Here is a 15,206-nt window from a genome sequence, read left to right as displayed (position 1 = left end):
ACCAACTTTCATCAAAATCGGTTGAACTGTTGGGTCGTGAAAAGCTAGCAGACAGACAGACAGATAGACAGACAGACACACTTTCTCATTTATAATATTAGTATGGATAAGCTACCTAAAAGGTAACTAACCACTTTCACCTTCTCTTTCTCATACCTATAGTAAACACGTAGTAGTTACATAGTTTAGTTACTAAAATGACAGTGTCTGGGGAGGAAGAACTAGTACATAGAAGAAGTGGGGCCAATATATTTAGAGAGGCTAGTTAGAGTATAAATGATACAAACCAATAGAATAATATAGTGGTAAGAGAGGAACAAAATTAGGTCTTCCAATACAAAAACGTCCTGTTGAATGCCTAGCGTCACGCTGGATGATGAACAGTGTAAAAATGAGCCAAATGAAGTGACACTGCAAAGACATATTAAGTACATTCTTCGATCTTGTGTCGGTCAGCCTCCTCTTTGGTTCACCTGAACCTGCTTAGAATAATTAGGTAGGTACCTAATATAAAAAATGTCACAGCCTTGTTTCTCCTTTATCTTTCTACCACAGAACAGCGCGAAATCGTGAGCCATCCTTCTACGGTTAAAGAACTTTATTCTCATTAAGAATTAAATTCACTATTGTCAACATCCAATCTAATAGCATGATTTGTTTCCTCAGCGTTTCTGATATGAACCGCTTAGGTATGGATTGACCTTCCGGCGTCTATGTTTACTGCCACGGGTGAAGTGAAGGCAAGAGTAAATAAGCATCTTCTAGACAAGCTCACTCCAACCTAGGCCTCATCGCTGCTTTCCAGTGCGCATGATAGTCGTCAAGCGCATTATACATTATTTAAAAAAATCTGAAATTTTGCTCGCTCTTGCGTGTTACTTGTACCAAAGAAAATAGCCATATCCGCCTTAAATGGCAGGCAGAAAATGACCGCCCACATAATGTCCGGTTTATGACAAAGCATCTCAATGTATACTGAATATCCATACGAGCTTAATGGATTAACTTGTGATTATTTACGAGTGGTTATTAGCATTGTTGTACAGTATGCAGCTGAAAGTAATGTACATCAACCTTTAGAAGGAGATAGCAAATTTGTAGAGCACTGTCTTTGTCGTTGACGCCAACAAAACGTCATATAGGAATGAGTGACAGAGACAGAGCTCTACAAAGCCAAAATGTCATTTTAAAGGCCGATGTACATTACTTTCGGCCGCGTACTGTACCAAACGTTTACAAAGGTTATTTGAAATAATTATTATGAACAGAGGATTGCGTGATCTTGATAGCGGTCATATCTAATTGTTATATTGGACATCAAATTATTTGATAGGTTGAATATCTGACACCACAAATATATAAAAAATTAAATAATACACTGTCTAGAAGATACCTATTCACTCTCACTTAATATTCATTTCTATTCTACGCAGAAGAAAGGTTGATTGAATTTCCTATTTATTTATCAAACGACGCTAAATTAGAACCATTAGAACGGTTAATTGGTCTGTCTACAACATTAGTCACGTTACATCAAGTCGTTTAAATGACGCCAGTAGCTATTATTGAGCATTCATTTAAATAAACATAGGTACTATTAATAGTGTTAATGTTTTTTCAATACAGTCGAATGGATTTACATGGCTGTGTCTGTCTGTCGGTCTGCTAGTTTTCACGGCTTATCTGTTGAACCAATTTTGACGGGTACAGAGATAGCTTCCAGCCTGTGAACGGATATAGACTACTTTTTATTCCGCAAAACCAAAGAGTTCCCGCGTAATTTTAAAAACCTACGAGTATATCGTATCTATTCGTGGGAATCGTGTATTAGCTAAAGAGATAACTTGCATCCTGGAAATGAATATTCTGATCCTTTTTATCTCAAAACATCGGACTGTTCCCACGGGACTTACAACAAAACTTAAATTCAGGTGAATGAATGCGAAAGTGTGTCTGTCTGTCTGCTTATCATCTGTTTAGTACAGAATACAGGCTATTTTTTAACCCGGAAAATCTAAGAGTTACCACGGGGTTTTTTAAAAGCGTCATCTAGTCAAGTAAAACTACGAGTACAATCACTAACTACAATTATTTAGTGAATAAAAAATGTTATCATTTGAAAATTACTTAATGGGTATATTGCTCTATAGATAACAAATAGATATGTATGAAAAATGTTAAAATATATTATTGGCATACTTAACGATTTTCGGCAGTCACGTATTAATTACATAGTCATGGGTATTACCAGGTGTACATTTTGTTTTGTTTTTGTTTTTATGATAATGGGAATCCAAGGCGCCAGGATATTAGCGTACTTTCCTACACCGTCAATAAGCCATCAAATTGTATTTCGTCAACTCACACAGGCATTAGTATCGCGTGGTCATGAGGTAACTGTCGTCACCCCCGACCCAGTCTATCCGAAGGGAAAGTCTCCAGCCAATTTGCGAGAAATCGACGTCCATGACATATCTTACGAACTATGGGACGACGCTTTGAAATATCACAGAGGAAACAAACAAGACATTCTGTTACAAGTGAGAACAATTTTTGAAAAATTTACAACAACTTTAGATGCGCAATTACAAACACCGGAAGTAAAAGAAATATTTCATAAGGACAAAGATCATTTCGACTTGCTACTACTTGAAGCATGTAATCATGCAGTTCTGGGATTTTCGCATATATTCAATGCACCAGTGATTACTATAAGTTCATTTGGCGCTGTTCAGATCCAATACAGTACTATGGGTGCTCCTGTACATCCACTATTATATCCAACAGCTGGAAGCCTTAGATTATATAACCTTTCACTACTGGAAAGGGGCATTCAACTCGTGTCGTACTTTTTGTTTGAATTTTTAATCATGGATACTGATGATTATGATAATAGAGTAATGCAGAAAAACTTTGGTGAAAATGTTCCAACATACTATGAATTGACCAAAAATATTCAAATTATGTTTCTAAACGAACATCCATTCTGGGCTGATAACCACCCTGTGCCTCCTAGCATTATCTATATTGGTGGTATACATCACATAAAAGAAAACGAATTACCTGCGGTTAGTTGCTTGTTTTTTTTTTGTAATATTTTACTCACACGTATTTCCAATTCTTAATAAGGTCTAGTTCGAAGATTATTTAATAGAACCGGAATCATGCATTCCCAAAAACTCATAAATATACACAAAATTTGTCAAGAAGGGCAAACACCCAAAGTATCACAAAATATGACATCAGTTTGGAGATGGCTTTTTGATAGAATGTTTAGAGAACAGTACCGTTAAAAAATATTTTGATTTTTATCTTTACAGGATCTCAAGAACTTCTTAGATTCCTCAAAGCATGGAATTATTTACGTTAGTTTTGGTACCAATGTTTTGCCATCATTTCTTCCTTCAGAAAGTATTGAAATTATGGTAAAAGTCTTTTCTGAACTACCTTATGACGTTTTATGGAAATACGATAAAGATGTTTTACCTGGACAGTCAAAAAATATTAAATTATCAAAATGGTTTCCTCAACCGGATCTTTTAAGTAAGCTTTTATTTATTTATGATCTCAGCGTGAATTTTTGCTTCTTTTTAATGCATCTGCATTTCTGCGCTGTCCAGCGCAGAGATGCAGCCAGTATTCTTGACACCATTCCACGTGGGCATGATTTGTTTAGTAATAAGATAAGGCTAGCTTTAAGTTTTATCTAAAAAAAAGTTCTTTTTCACATTTGCAGAACATCCAAATGTCAAATTATTCATAACCCAGGGAGGATTGCAGTCATCTGACGAAGCTATCGATGCTGCTGTGCCTGTAATTGGTATTCCGATGTTAGTAGATCAATGGTACAATGTTGAAAAATATGTCTATCATAATATTGGTCTGCAATTAGATATAACAACTTTAACAGAGCAAGAGTTGAAAGATTCCATTGAAAAAGTAATTAATGATAAAAGGTAATGAAATAGCAATAAAATTGTTTCTATAATATGCGCAATTAATTGAAACTTTAGTTGTTTGTATTTAAAGTGACAAACATTCTCATATTGTCTTCTATGGACACTTGTTTAGGCTTTATTTCACTATTATACATATTATTATAGAATCATTTGTCTGACTTATCATACATTTATTAGCAAAAATAGTTTGTCAAAATTTTAATTTCATGCAAACTAAAATTATATTAATTGTTTTATTTCCAATTTTTAGCTTCAAGAATAATATTACAAGACTTCGGACAATTTTGAGAGAATATCCCATTAAACCTCTGGACCTTGCTGTTTGGTGGACAGAACACGTCATTAAATACGGCGGGAGTCATCTCAAATCACCAGCAGCTAACATGTCGGTGGTTGAATACTATGAAGTAAAACTAGTGCTTCTTATACTGATAATAATGATAACTGTCTTAATTTTATTAGGTTGGCTTATTAAATCGAGCTTTAAATTGATCTGTTACTTATTAAGAACAAACATAAAATTAAAAATATATTAGGATTGTAGCATACTATCATAGGTTAGTATCTGTGAGCAGTACTCGCTCTATGGTCTTGAGAGTCGAAAGTACTCACTAAAATGTTCAATTGTTAAAAGTGGCCTAATAAAATACAATATTGTGAGAATGTCTCTTTTATTTGTTTAAATAGTTACATGTAATTAATAAAGTGTGATACAACATGATACATGGCGCAGTCTTTGTTGACCTACGTATAAAATCGTAAGCAAGAAACATCAAGCAACAAAATGGCGGTTTCGTCATTCAACTTACCAGAGAAATTGGATGTACTAGGAAACTTGGCTGAAAATTGGAAGTTTTTCGAACAGAATGTGAACATATATTTAACAGCCGCGGGTCTTAACAAAACCAGTAATGAGAGAAAAATTGCGATTCTTCTAAATATAATTGGTGAAGAAGGCGTGAAAATTTTTAATAATTTTTCCCTTGCTAGCGATGCTACTTATGAGCAAGTAATTCAGTTGTTCAGAGAGTATTCTGAGCCAAAACAAAATGTTTTATATTCTAGATACCTTTTCTACCAAAGGTCTCAAAAGGAGGAAGAACCTTTTGACCAGTTTGTAAATGATCTCAAAAAACTGACTAAGGGCTGCAAGTTTGGTTCAGAAGAGGAGGCCATAAGAGATAGGTTAGTTTTTGGTACTACAGATAAAAAGACTCAGAAAAAGTTAATCAAGGAGGGTGATGTTTTATTGGATGATGTTATAAAAAGATTAAGACTGGCGGAGGTTGAGAATCAGCACGCTGCTGAAGTTCAAGGTACTTCAAATGTTCAGGTTAATAAAGTTAATAAAAATTTCATCGAAAAGAAGACATTAAACATGTTGATACGGTGCAAATGGTGTGGTGATGAGCATGAGCGGAAATTGCAACTCTGTCCAGCAAGAGGAAAACAGTGTGAAAAGTGTAATCGGTTTAACCATTTTTCTAAAGTGTGCCGTACTAGGCAAGTTAAAACAGTGGCTTTTAGTCAGTTTTCTGGAGGAGAATCTGGCCATGAGTTTTATTGTAATAGTGTAAATGTTAATATTTGTTCTATTGAGTGGACGGAGACACTCATTTTAGAAGATAAAGAGAGTTGTAAGTTTAAGTTGGATACAGGTTCAGATGTCAATTTGATTCCATATAATGTGTTTCATTCGTTATGCGACAGTAAGAAGTTGAATTTAAAATGTTGTAAATTTAAATTGCATGCCTATAATCAGACAAATATTAGAGTATTCGGGAGTGTTTTATTGGAAGTGAGGTTAAAAGATAAGCACTTTTACATTGATTTCATAGTAACTGACTCGTGCTTTCAGCCAACTCTTGGCAAAGATGCTTGCATTATATTAGGCCTTATAGAACGAAAGAAACAGGTTAGTAGCGTAGATGTGGAAAATCTAAGTTCAGATAGCCCAGAAAAACAGATTCTTATAGATAAATATATTGATGTTTTTACTGGTTCAGGTAAATTTCCTATCGAATACAAAATTTTACTAAAAGAAGGATCTGTGCCTGTTTCTAAACCACCACATCGCATACCTTTAAAATTGAAGGAAAAGCTCAAATTTGAATTGGAACGGTTATGTAATAAGGGTGTCTTATCTAAAGTGGATACTCCTACTGAATGGGTTAATAGGATAGTGGTTGTTGAAAAAGATGAAAATAACATTAGGGTGTGTTTAGATCCACGTGATTTGAACAAATGTATTTTGAAAAAATATTTTGAGATACCCACCATTAATGACCTGAAAGCTAAGATTGGTAATGCAAAATATATTTCGGTGTTGGATTTAAAAGAATCCTTTTGGCAAATTGGACTTGCAGAGTCCAGTAGAAAAATTTGTACTTTTTCCACTGCATTTGGAACTTATCAATTTAATGTGTTACCTTTTGGTCTTGATGTTTCCGCTGAAATTTTTCAAGAAACTTGTGAAACTTGTTTTAAAGGGATTGACAATGTATTTATTTATATTGATGATTTTTTGGTTTTTGGACATACAAAGGAGGAACATGATGTAAATTTAAAAAAAGTCTTAGATAGGGCTAGACAGTTAAATATAAAATTCAATTTGAAAAAATTTCAATATTTGCCAAAAGTTGTTAAATATTTAGGACATGAAATAGTTAATGGCTGTTTGTTACCTGATAAGAATAAGGTTAAGGCGTTAATGGATTATGATGTACCTAATGACAAGAAGAGTTTGCAACGTTTTTTGGGAATGGTTAATTACTTAAGAGAATTCATTCCAAATCTCTCAGAACTAACTGGACCACTTAGAGAGCTATTAAAAAAGAATGTTGATTTTGTCTGGAATCAGAGTCATGATAATTGTATACAAAAAATTAAGAATGTTTTAACTAGTCCACCTGTTTTGAGAAATTTTGATCCTAATAAGCCGTTAACCATTCAAACAGATAGTTCAAAGGATGCAATTGGTTGTGTATTATTACAAAATAATCAACCAATAGCATTTGCATCAAAAAGTCTAAATGATGCTGAATGTGAATATGGACAAATTGATAAGGAATTTTTGGCCATATTATTTGCATGCAAAAAATTTCATTATTATATTTATGGAAGACACACTATCATACAAACTGACCATCAACCGTTAGTTGCATTGATGAAAAAAGAAATTCACTGCATTGCATCTCAGCGTTTAAGAAAGATAAGGTTAAAACTTAATATTTATGATGTTGATGTACAGTATGTAAAAGGGTCGGAAATGTTGATTGCAGATGCTATTAGTAGAGCATCTTCTAAAGCTGATTGTGTGAGTGTTGAAAATTCTCTGGATGTAGTGGTACATTCAGTCAATGTTAGTGATGAATTTTTAAGTGATATTGTTGAGGCAACTGTTAGTGACATTTTAATGCAGAAGTTAATTGATTTTTATAAAAATGGGTGGCCAAAGAGTATTGATAAAGTTCCAGATTATGCTAAGTTTTATTGGAAATTCAAAGATGATGTTTTTGTGGAAAATGGACTGGTTTATTTAAATCACAGAATTATAGTACCAGATTCACTTCAGAAAATAGTATTAAAAAAAGTTCATTCATCGCATTTTGGTACAACTAAAACTTTGGGCAGGGCTAAGTCGTTGTTTTTTTGGCCTAATATGAAAAATGATATTATTTCATTGGTAAGTCAATGTCCATTGTGCCAAAAATATAGCGTGAAGAAAGCAAAGGAACCTATGATTATTGATGAAATTCCAAAACTCCCATTTCAAAAGATTGGTTGTGATTTTTTGACATTTTGCAACAATAATATGCCATTTAATTCACAAGAATTTAAGGATTTCGCAAAACAATGGGGTTTTTCAGTTGTAACATCCAGCCCCTTATATCCAAAATCAAATGGTTTTATAGAAAGATTTGTAGGTGTTGCAAAGAGTATGCTTAAAAAGTGTAAGGAAGTGAAGTCAGATATTGAATTAATGCTATTAGAATACCGTAACAGCCCAGTGATTAATAGTCCATATTCGCCTTCACAACTATTGATGAGTAGGAATATCCGATCAATATTACCAATGCATGACAAATTATTGATACCAAGGGTCATAGCTAATTTTACTGAGTTTCAAGTTAAAAGAAATGAAATAAATAAAAGAAACTATGACAGAAATGCTAAACAGTTTAATTATAATTTTAAAGAAGGGGACAAGATTATGTTTTTGAAAGATAATGTTTGGTTGCCAGCTGATATTGTAAGCGCACATAGTTCTCCAAGATCCTTCATAATAAAGGATGATAAAGATAATTATATGAGAAGAAATACATCTCAACTAAAACCGTTGATTAAAAAAAGTGTAATTTTGGAAGAACAAACATTACAAGATTTGTCACCAGACAAATTATTGACCAAATTGGAGAACTATGAACGTCCCAAAAGACTCATAAGGCCCCCTAACTATTTGCAGTATTATGATACTTCATCGTAATTAGTAATTAAGAATTTTAGGTTTTAGGATTGTATTTGTAAGGAGAAAGATGTAGCATACTATCATAGGTTAGTATCTGTGAGCAGTACTCGCTCTATGGTCTTGAGAGTCGAAAGTACTCACTAAAATGTTCAATTGTTAAAAGTGGCCTAATAAAATACAATATTGTGAGAATGTCTCTTTTATTTGTTTAAATAGTTACATGTAATTAATAAAGTGTGATACAACATGATACAAGGATTGTCTGTTTATTGCATGTGAATAATTGAATAATATTGTAAATAGATACCTACTAGAATTTTGAGTCGAAAAATAAAATAGTATGTATAAAAACTATTACACGTAATTTATAGTTAATAGTCATTTGTTTTGTTAAAATGTACTTAAGTATTTAATAAATTATATTATGGTCAATAGTTATTAATAGTATCTATTAGTTATTTTGACATCAGAATTATAGGCAGGCGTCCTCGAATAATTTACTTAATGAAATTAAAACACGTTATCAGTTAAAATCAGCCTACAGTCAATTTCGTCATTGATAACAGCTATAATATATCAATTCATATTCGATAAAGGCATTCTGCAACAAATTCTCGTCAGTTACTTACTCAAAATTAATCATGGATAAAAATAAAAGTTTATTTTTTTTACTAACTGCCATTGTGATAACTGGAATAAAAGGTGCGAGGATATTAGCATACTTTCCTACACCTTCAATAAGTCATCAACTGGTATTTCGTCCCTTAACACAAGCTTTGGCAGCGCGTGGTCATGAAGTGATTGTCGTCACGACAGATCCAGTCTTTCCAAAGGGGAAAACACCATCCAATTTAACAGAAATTGACGTTCATGACATCTCGTATGAAATTTGGGAAGGTCTTTATCAACATCATACAGGAAATAAACGAGATCTATTAGTGCAAGTAAAAGCAGTTTTTGAAAAATTTACCAACATCTTTTATGCACAAGCGCAAACATTGGAAGTGAAAGAAATTTTAAAGAAGGACAGGAACTATTTTGATTTGTTGCTACTTGAAGCGTGTAATCGAGCCGTGATGGGATTTTCACATATATTTGATGGACCGGTTATTACCATTAGTTCGTTTGGGGCTGTCCCTGCACAATACCATACTATGGGTGCTCCAGTACATCCATTATTGTACCCAACACCTGGAAGACAACGGTTATATCATCTTTCTCTACTGGAAAAGAGCATTGAACTGTTAGGGCACTTCTTGTTCGAGTTTTTAATTACCGAATCTGATGATTACGATCATAGAATAATGAAAAAAGTTTTTGGCAAGGATACTCCAACCTTTCCAGAGTTGACGAAAAAAATTCAAATGTTGTTTCTGAATGAACATCCATTATGGGCTGACAATCATCCCGTACCACCAAGCGTTCTTTTCATTGGAGGTATTCATGAAACTAAAGTTAAGGAATTGCCTACAGTAAGTGGTTTATATTTTTTTCAATATTTATCTAAAATAGTTCAGATATAAATTAAAAATATTTGTAACAAAAAAAATTGTACCTACCTACAAAAAATAATTGTCAATTTTTTTTCTTTAGGCAGCAACTTTAATTTTTGTGATATGTTTGCTTACCACATTTTCAGGATCTTAAAAATTATTTAGATTCTTCAAAGCATGGAGTAATATATGTTAGTTTTGGTACCAACGTTTTGCCATCACTACTTCCTCCAGAAAAGATCAAGATTATGACAAAAGTTTTTTCTGAATTACCATATGACGTTTTGTGGAAATATGACAAAGACATTTTGCCTGGACGCTCAAAAAATATCAATATATCTAAGTGGTTTCCTCAACCGGATCTTATAAGTAAGTAGTAGTAGATCGTATTCGGGTGGGCATTTCAGAGGTGGGAATATTTTTCGGAGTTTTTCTACTGTACATAGTACGCGACAGGTTGAATTAGCAATCGGGGAGGGAATGCCCCGCACACCCGCACAGTCCCCGTGCCAACCCGGTGCAGGCAAGCGCGGGTGACGTGCGGGTGTGTGGGGTGTCCCTGCCCCTCATACCCCAATTGCCATCTCAACCTGTCACGGACTATAGTAGTTAAACTAGAAAAAATCAGCTATTCTAATACAGGTATAATACTTAATGTTGTGTAGCAAAACTTGGAAAAATAATCCCAATATTCTTAGAAATAGTAATAACTAGTAAGTAATGAATAGTGAAATAAAATAGAAAATAAAAATCTTTTTTATTCAAGTAAACTTTTACAAGTACTTTCGAATAGTCGGATGCATCTACCACTAGGTACTATCGAACAGTGAGGACCAAGTGAAAATTTCTTTACGTGCATTGATTAATAATTCTATTTATATCGATAGCGCGTTGAGGGATTTTGGGATGGGTAAAAACTTCGAAGTTGCGTCACTGACATGCTAATGCTCGGAGTGCCTATAGATGTAAAAAACTAAAAACTAAACTAATGTCACTGGTTTTAATTTACAAATTGTGAAATTTTAATTTTTGACACTACGATTAATTTGAAAAAATCTCTGGTATTTCATTTTTAAGTTTTCACTTCTGCCAGCAGTCTCCACTGACTGCCATTTTATTTTCATTAAAAGTACGCTTATGCGTTTTAAAAAATTTAAAAATTATGAATGACTGTAATCTGTCAGTACCCTTATTATAAATGCGAAAGTGTGTTTGTTTGTTGGTTTGTCCTTTAATCACGTCGCAATAGTGTAATGGATTGACGTGATTTTTTGCATCGTTATAGATAAAGACCTGGAGAGTGACATAGGCTACTTTTTATCCCGGAAAATCAAAGAGTTCCCACGGGATTTTAAAAAAACCCCAATTCTACTCGGACGAAGTCATAAGCGTCATCTAGTTTTTTTTCATAATTTTTAATTTTTTTAAAACATATGCCTACTCTGAATTTTTCAGAACTGCATTTACGAAACATTTTGTTCACTTTTTTTTTTAATTTTACAGGACATCCAAAAATTAAATTATTCATAACCCAAGGAGGTTTACAATCGACAGATGAAGCTATAGATGCTGAAGTGCCTATGATAGGCATACCGATGTTAGTGGATCAATGGTATAATGTTGAGAAATATGTTCACCATAATATTGGACTACAATTGGATATAACGACTTTGACAGAACAAAAATTTAAGCAATCTATTGAAGAAATTATGAATGATAACAGGTAGGCTATAATATAATAATAATAATATCATATGATAACCCGAGAGCTGGTAGCTACCTTGGACAAGGAATTAGTTTGTCCCATTCAAAGGGTAATGCTGGCATCATCTTGGGTACAATGCCTCGCTGCGCGGTCTCGATGAGGTTTTAGATTTAATTTAATTTATTTTAGTTTTAATTTAATGTTTTTTTTTTGTTTTTACTTTTAATTTAGATTCAAGTTTACTTAATAGAATTGTCAGCTCCTATTATACTTTCCAAACTGGTAGGCTATAATATTTTGTACTTACGCTTATTTTCAAAATATTGTTCACTCTATGGCTGCATGATATTAATGATGTTGTTATTTTGTTTAAGCTTCAAGAAAAATATAACACGACTAAAGTCACTTATGAGAGAATATCCCATTAAGCCTCTGGATAATGCTGTTTGGTGGACAGAACATATTATCAAGTACGGTGGAGGACACTTAAAAGCGCCCGCTGCTGATATGCCGTGGACAGAATACTATGAAATAAAGCTAGTGCTTATTATATTCGTAATTTTAGTAACAATCTTAGCTATTGTGTGTTGGGTAATGAAATCAATTTTAAAATTCGTGTTTAATACTTACAGGACAAATATCAAGTTAAAAATATATTAGAACAGTGATTATTTAAGAATAGTTAGTTTATTAGTCTTATAATTATTGTTATAATGTAAATACTTAGATTTTTTTGTTGCAACCTGTTAGTGTTTATTTTGTGTAGTTATGATGTATTAAGTTTTGTACAGTATCTTTATTAATTTATTTTTATTTCATTCTTTTGTTTCGGTAGCTCTATGCCATTCGCTAATTTAGCAGAGATAGATCCCACTTAAGTAGAACATCTTTTTGTAAAATTTAAGTTTGTGTTTTGCTGTTTTTTATTTAGTTTTTCAAATAGTTAAATCATAATATTATCTCGTATGACGTTAAAAATATCATAATAATCTCAACTAAGTATAGCATAATATTATTACATACAAATATTATTAATACTTTCAAATTAAGAATTATAAAATAGTAAACAAAAATTCCACAAAAAATCGAGGATCTGGTAGAGAACTTCTTACAAAACGTCGATGCTTGGACGTCACTGGCAGGCATTCAATGTTAGTACATCTGACGCTAAAGTAGCCGTATTTTTCTTCGATTTCACTTCCCCATAGCCTAATATTTGACATATCGTTGATTTAGGATCAAACCCTCACTCTAGTTCACTCAAAGTAGAACAGTGAGAACAAGAAGTAGTGTAGGTAGATAAATAACCAACTATTTCTGTCGCACGTAATTTTTATCTTATTTCAGTCACATAGGTATTCCAATGACGCAATACTGTTGATAGTAGACCTAATTAAAAGAATAATCTGTATTATGATAAAGACTTATCTCATTTTTCAATTGATTTGAGATAATACTTATATCTAGCTACATTATTTTATCTTATGCAAAGAAGTAAATGTTTTGTAATTATATAATCGACAGTGATGTTACGTTTTGCTTTATTTAACCACAAGCTTATGCCCGCAACTTTGTCCATGTGGACTACCCAAACTTCAAGCCCCTATTTTACTCTCTTAGGGGTTGAATTTTCAAAAATTCTTTCTTAGCAGAGATGTCTACGTCATAATAGCTGTTCCAATTCCATTCCATTTCCTTATTTTTTAAGAAAAATGAATAAAAAATAGTTTTGTGCTCTAATCAATGAGTTATAGACAATGATATCCCACATGCTAGGGTAAGAATTAAAAAAAATCTGGCTCCTTTGTCATGTATGGGAGCACCCTGGAAAATAGTTTAATCAAATTTCTAATTTAAAGTCCAGTTTTGGGTCAGTATTTTACATCAAATATCACGTTTGTAACTCATGTCGTAAATTAGCTAGAGACTTTTGACACGCAGACAGACAGACAGACGGACAAACAGACATATCAGAGTGACATTAATAAGGCTCCGTTTTTACCCTTTGCGTACGGATTACGGAACCCTTAAAACGACAATTTGAGCAAACGCCGTTTTAATCCTTGCGAGCAATTACGCAAAACTTTAAATTCGCGAAACTTTAAATTTGTAATTTAAGACGTTTATTTTGTCTTTAACTGTTTGTACTGTAACTGAGCAAGTTATACCTAATATTACCTAAGCACATAAATCGAATAAATCCATCATAATATTATTAATGCGAACATTTGTCTGTCTGTCTGCTAACCTTTCACGGCCCATCCGTTCAACTGATTTTGAAAAATTGTGGTACAGAGATAGCTTGCATCCCGGGGAAGGACATCAGCTACATTGAATCCCGGAAAATCAAAGAGTTCCCACGGGATTTTCAGTAACCTAATGGAGTTCGCGCGATGATGCCCGCGACTGGAGTCGCGGGCATCATCGCGCGAACTCCATCTAGTACTCAAAAAAAGCACTAAGTGATTAAACAACAAATATTTTATTAACAGTACCCGAATTCTAGCAACGTCTGGTGAGACGTAAAATCTTATAGTACGGGTACTGGTATAAATAATGTGATTAAACTAAGAGTTTCTATCCTATCTACTCTGTTACGACTTAATAGATCACTTGTGAATCGATAGAATAATAATAATAAATGATCCTATTTTAACGGAACTGCCTTTAGAAAACCTCGTTAGGCCTCGATCCCGGTTATTATTAAGTAAGTATCGAATAATCGTTAACGGCTTAATTCGATTGGCCTGAGAGTATCCTACTAACGATATCTACTAACGTTAACTTTATGATTTTAGATCAAATCTATTTGATATTGATATAATATGTAAAACGATAATTCGATTGGTTTCACATCTGTTGTAATATGAATAAGTACTTTTAGTAGGTATGCCACAGGTCGAGATGGCAATCGAGAGGTAACGCCCCACACACCCTCACAGCCCCCGCACTAACCCGCGCGGCGGGGTGATTACTAATACTTAAATTGAGAAAAAAGTGTTTTAATATCATCTTTACCTATAGATGCTTTAGTAAAAAATGTGCTCTATTTTAGCCGTAAATTTTGGTGAGATTGGGTCTCCTTGTCTAACGCCTCTGTTTATCGGGAATTAAGCGCCAATCCTATCTAATTTCACAAAGGCTCTACAATTTTTTAATATTATGTTGGCCTGTAACATCTATGTATTTTGCTGTTAGGTATCTCTTGATGATACTTTAACCAGCGTGTGAAATCGAATCGAAGGCTTTTAAGTAATGAATAAACGCTATTGCTTTTACAAGTTTACTAAACATAATCTAGGGTAGGGCCTCTATTTTTTCGAAGTTATGTGCATTTTAAGCTAGCGCTCTATCGGTGAAAGAAAACATCGTGAGGAAATCTGCATGCCTGAGAGTTATCCAAAAATAATAAATCTTGATAATAAAAATAATACACGGCTGAGTTTGTTGTGGGCTCTTCTCAGACCTGGGCGCGATTGGAACCCTTGTAGCTTTCTTACAAATGCAACAACCGACTATCAAAAAGTGTAATTTATTACCTATTTTGAAAAAAACCATTTGATTTGATTTGAATGTTCTCA

The 15,206-nt window shown here is 33.4% G+C and overlaps 2 protein-coding genes across 2 annotated transcripts in view; both read left to right on the top strand.

Annotated features, from left to right (window-relative positions):
• Positions 1–8,445, top strand: part of LOC117984036 (uncharacterized) — a 59,429-nt gene extending 50,984 nt beyond the window's left edge. Inside the window, exons 5-11 of the mRNA XM_034970685.2 lie at positions 3,321–3,543; positions 3,737–3,956; positions 4,210–4,421; positions 4,847–5,275; positions 5,818–5,874; positions 5,966–6,262; positions 8,204–8,445. Coding sequence (XP_034826576.2) covers positions 3,321–3,543; positions 3,737–3,956; positions 4,210–4,421; positions 4,847–5,275; positions 5,818–5,874; positions 5,966–6,262; positions 8,204–8,445 — 1,680 coding nt within the window. The remainder of the gene's footprint in view (positions 1–3,320; positions 3,544–3,736; positions 3,957–4,209; positions 4,422–4,846; positions 5,276–5,817; positions 5,875–5,965; positions 6,263–8,203) is intronic.
• A 620-nt stretch (positions 8,446–9,065) lies between these two features.
• Positions 9,066–13,009, top strand: LOC117984034 (UDP-glucosyltransferase 2-like). The gene is made up of 4 exons (XM_034970683.2): positions 9,066–9,899; positions 10,067–10,289; positions 11,424–11,643; positions 12,000–13,009. The coding sequence occupies exons 1-4, from the start codon at positions 9,069–9,071 to the stop codon at positions 12,283–12,285; spliced, it is 1,560 nt and encodes a 519-aa protein (XP_034826574.1). The 5' UTR covers positions 9,066–9,068; the 3' UTR covers positions 12,286–13,009.
• Positions 13,010–15,206: the final 2,197 nt, after the last annotated feature.

This window comes from Maniola hyperantus, chromosome 7 (assembly GCF_902806685.2).
Source record: "Maniola hyperantus chromosome 7, iAphHyp1.2, whole genome shotgun sequence".
Classification (NCBI taxonomy): domain Eukaryota; kingdom Metazoa; phylum Arthropoda; class Insecta; order Lepidoptera; family Nymphalidae; genus Maniola; species Maniola hyperantus.
Note: the sequence above shows the minus strand (reverse complement) of the source record. Positions and strands in the feature narration are given on the sequence as shown.